The following is a 7,176-nucleotide window of genomic DNA, read 5'->3' on the forward strand; positions in this document are numbered from 1 at the left end:
TGCTCCCAGCAGGGAGGGGGTGTCAGGGAGGGCGATAGAGAGGGGGCCTGGGGAGAAGGGGACGTGGGGAGCTTTGGGGTGGAAAGAAGAAGAAGAGGGCACCAGGCCGCCTGGCCCAGCACCCACTGCTCCTCTCCCCACGCACCCTGGCCACATTCCCCATCCCGAGGACCCCCTAGTTGTGAGAGAAACCCCCATGGGAGAAGGCAGGGAGGTCTGGGGCACAGGCAGCAGCATGGGGAAGGCAAGCCAGGGGGTTGACCTCACAGGCCCCAGCATCCTGGTCCCCCTGGAAATAGAGTCCACAGACTCAAAGGAGGGGTCCTGGTCAAAGAAGTTGTAGGGTCGGAGGAAGAAGCCCACACCATTCCCCACCGTCACCGTGTTGAGAACATCTTCTGCGTGTGGGATGTGCAGGAAACTAGCTGTCACCCAGGCCACCAAGTCCTGGCAGGAGGGAAGAAAGAGGATCCTGAGGCCTGGCTTTGTGAAGGACAGGCCTGCCTCCTTCAGCAGCCTTGGATGTGAGGATTCACCTTGCCAGCCCAGGAAAAATGTGAAATCACAAAGCTTTCTTTCTTAGTAGGTCCTAAAGACCCCCAAGGAATGTGGCTTTAGGAGTGGACAAGGTGGCTCATCCTTGCTTCCTTTGCACCCCCCTCTTGCTTCCACCTCTTCCCACGGTCAGCTGACCTCTCCAGCAATGGTCTCGTTGTTGATGAAGTCAGCGAAGTCCACAGTGGGAGTCCAAGGGTCATTCAAATTGTAGATGCTGGTGCTGCTTCGCTCCGCCTCCTTCCCCTGGGTCACCGCCAGATGGTACCCCGTAGGAGATTTGGATTAGATCACGAGGTCACCAACCTGTCCTACTGCCCGAAGCCGCAGTGAAGAGGGAACACAAAGGGGAAATGAGCACAAAGGTCTCCCGGCGTCGAGCCTCATTATCATTCTCTGTGCACTTGTTCTCTTTCTGTCTCTCTGTCCCATAGAGTTCATGAGTTTGTTCCATATCCCGTATCACCAACGTCCACCGGCCCACTGTTCAGACCTCAGATAGGAATGTCATCCTCACGCGTCCATCCAGATCTGAGCCTGCACCGTGGACGCATGTGTGTAGATGTGGCCTGATTCCCATCTTCAGGCCATTCTAGGATGTCAAATGCCTGGATGTTAGGGCATATTCCCTCAGATCCGTGTTCCTCTCTTACTCTTTGTTTTCTCCTCCAACTTTTATTGTGAACATTTTAAACGTGCAGAAAAGTTGAAAGAATGGCCCAGTGAACACCCGTGAACCCACAACCTAGATTCCACCTTCAACATCTTATTATATTTGAGTCAGCATGGAGTTCTCCATCTATACGTCCATCCAGTAGGCTTCATTTGGAGTGGCACTAAGATTGTGGCCACAGGAATGAGTGTGTGTGTGTGATTGTGTATGTACATGCACACCCACGGGAGGTTGGGGCAAAGTAGCTTCTCAGCAACATGGGCCCTTCTTACAGTCCACCTCCCCCAGCTTCTCTCTGACACCCCGCCACTCACCTCCCCCAGCTGACGGCTCTCTCCAAGGAGCTGTTCTGCGGCAGCGGCTCCCCAGCAAAGCTGAGCAGCTGGATGCGGTAGCCCCGCGGGTGGCCCCACTTGTTGCTGTGGTTGCTGGCCAGGTACACGTAGCGGGGGGGGGGGTGCCTCCCAGGGGGAAGGCGGCCTGCTCCTCGGTCTCCAGCAGCTTCCGGGTCACCTGCAGCCTCTGCATCTGGTGCTCGGGGCTCCAGGGTACCGGCGTGGGGACACAGGTCATGTCCTCAGCCCGGACCCTGTTCTCCAGTCCTGCAGCGGGGCGGGGGAGTGGAGGCGGGGGGGCGGGGGGTGGGAGGGAGGGCTGGTCATGCAGCTGCCATGTCCCCTCTGGACTCTGTCCCCTCCCCGCCACTCACCGCTTCAGAGTGGGGCCAAGGAGAAACCCAGAACGGAGTGTGTCCCTGTTTCCCTTTCCCCCGCCCAAGATATCCCTGATCCAGAGATTTGGAGAAGGTCTTTCTGCCTGATGTCATCTCTGGTAATAATGCTGGATGCCTTGTGACTGGGCCTCCACTGATGTCCTCCTTCTGAGGGCCTGCAAGGGAGGATGGTTGAACCGAAGTTGGAGCAGCCTAGCAGGCGATGTGCAGAGTCGGATTCCTTCTGACCCTATGCCTCATGTCTGAAGCCCTATAGCATCACCAGAACTGCCTTATCATGAACATAGGAACAGTGGTCACTCACCTGCACTACTCCTCAAGGAGCTCTGCACCGCAGAGCACTGATGCTTTACTTGTACTGCAGCCTTATGAAGGAGGAACTACACTTGTGCCCATTGTACAGATGGGACAACTGAGGTTTAGAGGATTTAAGTAATGTGCTCTGGCTTGTCACCAAGGGCATGTGGTTACCATCATGGTGGTGCTGGCGATCCCAATCTTACTCTGGCTCTGCACCTGCCCACACAGCGGCACACGCAGGAGAGCCACACAGAGGGGGCGCATCCCACGCAGACAGCTGCGGTGCAGGCCAGAGGGAAGGAAAGTCGGAGCCAGGGCCCGATGCTGCTGGAGCTTGGTGGTGCTTCCTATCATCTGGGGCTTGGCAAGGAATTAAGAACAGGGCCAAAGGCACAGTGTGTTCCTTGAACTCTGGGAATTTTGAATGATTTTTATCAGAATCTCACTAGGTACCCTACTAGGAGTCAACTTAAGTGATCTGAGACCAAAGAGCAGTAAACGAACACAAGCCAAAGCTCCCTCTATACATTCCAAGGACCAGCAGAGAGCAGAGACTGATGAAGTAGACTCTCGCTTTCCTTTTGTGGATTCACTGACCCTCCGTCCACACCCCAGGGTTTCTACCCATAGGTAACAATTAAAGGCCAACAGTTCTTTCTGGAACATCCACACAGTGGGCTCATATGGACAACAACGACAGCAACAATGGCTAATACTTCTCACTACTTGTCAGGCACGGTTCAAAGAGCTTGAAGAGACATCCTTGCTTAGGTACAGAGATAAAGAGAGATGTGTGTGTCAGGTGGAATACATATGCATCTTTTCTAGCTAAGTCCAATGAGCGAGCCTAAAAGCAATGATGTCCCAGTGCTAATGAGCACTCCCGGTACCCTGGGCTTGGTTTCTAAAGAGTATCCTCCAGTAAAAAGGAACCAGAGCTCCTTGGAGAGGGGGTTGGATTCCAGGGCTGGAGCAGGGAAAATACAAGATCAAATTGGAATATCCTGGGGCGCCTGGGTGGCTCAGTTGGTTAGGCATCTGTCTTTGGCTCAGGTCATGATCTCAGAGTCCTGGGATTGAGCCCTGCGTCAGGCTCCCTGTTCAGCGGGGATTCTGCTTCTCCCTCTCCTTCTGCCTCTCCCCCTGCTTGTGCTCTGTCTCTCTCTCTCAAATGAATAAAAAAAAAAAATTGGAACATCCTGTGGTGCCAAAAAGAAAGAAGCACTCCAAAAAGGATGGAGGCATATTGAAAGGACACAAGAACCAACCGGAAGCATCTCCCAATGGCCAATACTGGAACAGTGCAAGGAACAGAATAAATAACACTGCTGGGTTGTAAACCTTAGGATAAAATAAATATCCATGAATCAATGCAGTTATGAATAATTGCATGTATAAATCAATGTAAAAGGAGGATAACTTTTCCTTTGGAGAATTCTAATTAATCAATGTATAAAGAATAAAGAAAAAAATTTGAAATGACCAGTAGGGAAATATTTCAGTAATAATTCTTGCAAAAAAAAAAAAAAGTCTACCAACAGATGCTAAAAATCAGTGGGCAAGAATTTAAGAAGAAAAGAAATAGGATATTTGCATAGCATCACAGTAATTGCCCCAAGATATTTATTAACTGCAAATGGAAAAATACTAACTTTTTAAAAAAGATTTTATTTATTATTTATTTATTTATTTATTTATTTATTTATTTGACACAGAGAGAGAGAGAGAGCACAGCAGGAGGACTGACAGACAGAGGGAGAGGGAGAAGCAGGCTTCCTGCTGAGCAGAGAGCCCGAAGTGGGGCTTGATCCCAGGACCCTGGGCTCATGACCCAAGCTGAAGGCAGACACTTAACTGACTGAGCCACCCAGGTGCCCCGGAAAAGTAGTAACTTGTACAATGGAGAAAGCCAGAAGACACCATCTTAACCAAGTTCTTGAGGTCAACATCTCTGGTAATAAGACATCTCAAACTCATGTACCCCTTGATATGATGCGCTGAGAAGGGCATAATGTCATTTCTCTGGTTTTCTTGCAAAAAAAAGAAGTACAATCTCAATCTAATCATGAGAAAATAACAGAGAAATCCGATTTGAGAGACGCTGTATAAAATAATGACCAAAATCTTCCTTAGTGTCAAGGTCATGAAAGACAAGAAAAGCCTAAGGAGCTGTCATAGATTGGAGGAAACTAAGGAGAAAATTTACCTAAATGCAGTGTGGGATCCTGGATTAGATCCTGGAACAGAAAAAGAAAGTTAATGAAAGAACTAATGAAACTCTAATAAGGTCTGTAGTTTAGTTAATAGTACTGTAATAATGTTAATCTCCTGGTTTTGATCGCCATACTGTGGTTGTGTAAGATGTTAACATTAGGGGGAACTGGGTGAAGGGTATATGGGAACTGGACAATGTTTGCAACTTTTCGTAAGTCTAAAATTATTTCAAAAGAGAAAGTGTTTTGGGCCACCAGCCTGGCTCAGTCGGAAAAGCATGCAACTCTCAATCTCAGGGTTGTGAGTTCGAGTCCCATGCTGGGTGTAGAGATTATTGCAAGAAAGAAAGAAAGAAGTTTTGTTTGTTTGTTTTTTTAAAGAGAAAGCATTTTAAAGTGCTCATCATTAATCCTCAAATAGTCTTACTAAGAATGCACTGTTACACCATTTTTACACTTGGGTAAAGTGAGGCACAGAGCAGTTAATCATAAAAGTATTTCTATCATACACATTTTTCGAGGCACTCCACATGTTCACCACTCCTCCATTAGAATGTAAGCCTCTTGAGAGTAGGGATGTTGTTTCTTTTGTTAAATTGCATCAGCGCAGTGATTGGTGTAAATATGCATTCATGGGCCGCCTGGGTGGCCGGTCAGCTAGGCGTCCGACTCTTGATTTCAGTTCAGGTCATGATCTCAGAGTCATGAGATGGCGCTCCACATTGGGCTCCGTTCCTGGTGTAGAACCGGCATAAGATTCTCTCTCTCTCCCTCTGCCCCTCCCCCTGCTCCCTCTCTCTAAAAAAGAAAAACTGCATTCAGTAACTGTTGCTTGCGTGAGTGATATGTAGTTATGTGAAAAAACAGAGGTGGCAAAATATATGTATGTTATGATCCAAATTTGGTAATAAAAATTTGAAATACTTATATCAGTATGTCATATTTACAGATGATATACAATATAACAAATGTTATGATTTATTAAATATTGCAGATGCCATATTTAAAAATATGGAAGAATTTTATTTTTAAGTACGGAAGAATAACCGATCTGCTAAGGATGAAAATGTCTGTGGAATCCGACTTTCACCTTTACTTCATATGCTTTTACATTTTTAATGTTTCAGTGATAATTCTTAAAGCTAGGCATGGAGACCTCAGTCCCCTCTGCTGGAATCCTTGCTTCCCCAGGGATGTCTTACCTCCTACATCCAGATCCACCTTGAAGTGGGCGCTGTGGGTATGGACGGTGCCCAGCGTTTGCTCCCCAACCTGGTTCCCGTACCTTCGGGCGGCACCAAAGAGGAATGCTGAGCTGATGTAGCCGGTGGTGTGGAGTCGGACTTCTATGGCCCCACTGGAATGGAAGACCATATCCCACAGGTAGTCATAATTGAGCAAGGTCGACACAGATCTGACCACCAGCACGGTCTCTGCAAGGCCCCCAAAATAATGGGAGTAGAAATTTGAGTGGTGTCGCCTCAGGGGGAGGCCCTGGTTCTGTTCAAACACACAAATGGCATCACGTATTGTCTCGGGGGTGTGGGATTCCAGAAGGAAGTGCCAGTCCACGTAGGTGGCCAGGTAGGGGCAGTCCACCCCCCGGGTCAGGGGAGTGGAGTACTTGCCCAGGCCAAAGCTGCCATCGATATAGCGGGTCAGCATCGCTGCGGGGGAATTTCCACCATAGACGACCAAGGCCTCCTGGAGGCTGATCTCATAAGCTAGTCGTTCTCCCCGGAAGCGGATGTCAAAGATCCTGGGGCCACTGAAAGCTCCAAGGCCAAAGGAGAAAGTCCACAACGAGGAGGTCACTCGGCTCCCCTGCACACTGAAGCGGGGGCCCTGGGGATGGACTTGCAGAGGAGGAGCCGGACCGGGAGGCCCCTGGGACTTGAGGGACCAGGACCCACCTGTGCCATTGTCTGGGATCAGCACCACGTTCACCAGGCCAGCCTCAAACTGGTCCTCCAGCTGGGCCAAACTCTCATAGTAGCGGCCTTGAAAGAACACCTTCTGGATGGCCCAGCGGGCAGGGTCCAGAGCCTTGTGGTCTACCAGCAGCTCCAACCCCACGGGGTGCAGGAAGAACCCAGCCCCTGAGATGTTGTAGTAGAGGCCAAACCAGGCGGCCCGGTCTCCTGACTGCAAGCCTCGGGGGGCCGTGGTCACCGTCACCAGGTTCTGTCCTTGGTGCTTATAGAAGCAGCAGTGGTGCAGGAGCCCGGCAGCCTGGGGCAGCTCTCTGCCGAAGATCAGCTGGTCTATGTCCAGGTACTCTCGCCTCAGCACGGGGCGGCGGTGGTAGGGCAGGGGGCCCCCGTGACGCTCCACCGTCACATCCCGCAGGTAGGAGGGCCGGGGCAGTGGCCCCACCACCAGCTCACTCACGTTGGGCTGGGGTTGTCCGCCAAAGAAGACGATGGCCAGTGCCTCCCGGGCAGGTGGGGGGCTCCCCCTGTCCAGGTGGGCCAGGGCTGCGGCCTTGGGGGGCAGGTGCAGCTCCACCGAGAAGATGCAGTTGTCCGAGGGGCGGGCCTGGGCTGCATCCACCAGGCCTGGCCCTAGCTGCCGGGTCAGGAAGCTCATCACAGCCGTCAGCTCCTCTCGGCTCAGGTCTGCAAACAGCTGGCTCTGGCCGGGGTGTGTCCCGGGCTGGGCACTGGGGGACACGGAGGGGCAGCGGGGAGGCTGGCTGGGTT

The 7,176-nt window shown here is 51.0% G+C and overlaps 1 protein-coding gene across 1 annotated transcript; it reads right to left on the minus strand.

The window, feature by feature from the left end:
- Nucleotides 1-175: 175 nt before the first annotated feature.
- On the minus strand, nt 176-7,171 carry LOC116629593 (membrane primary amine oxidase-like; the record flags this gene model as incomplete). Its single annotated transcript, XM_032399841.1, is given in 6 exon segments — nt 176-300; nt 303-447; nt 694-824; nt 1,544-1,685; nt 1,688-1,830; nt 5,677-7,171. Coding segments are annotated over 6 exon segments (2,181 nt in total), but the record flags the coding sequence as incomplete, so codon positions are not given.
- Between the last annotated feature and the right edge of the window lie 5 nt (nt 7,172-7,176).

The sequence above is a fragment of the Phoca vitulina genome, unplaced genomic scaffold (assembly GCF_004348235.1).
Source record: "Phoca vitulina isolate PV1807 unplaced genomic scaffold, GSC_HSeal_1.0 scaffold1604, whole genome shotgun sequence".
In the NCBI taxonomy this organism is placed as follows: Eukaryota; Metazoa; Chordata; class Mammalia; order Carnivora; family Phocidae; genus Phoca; species Phoca vitulina.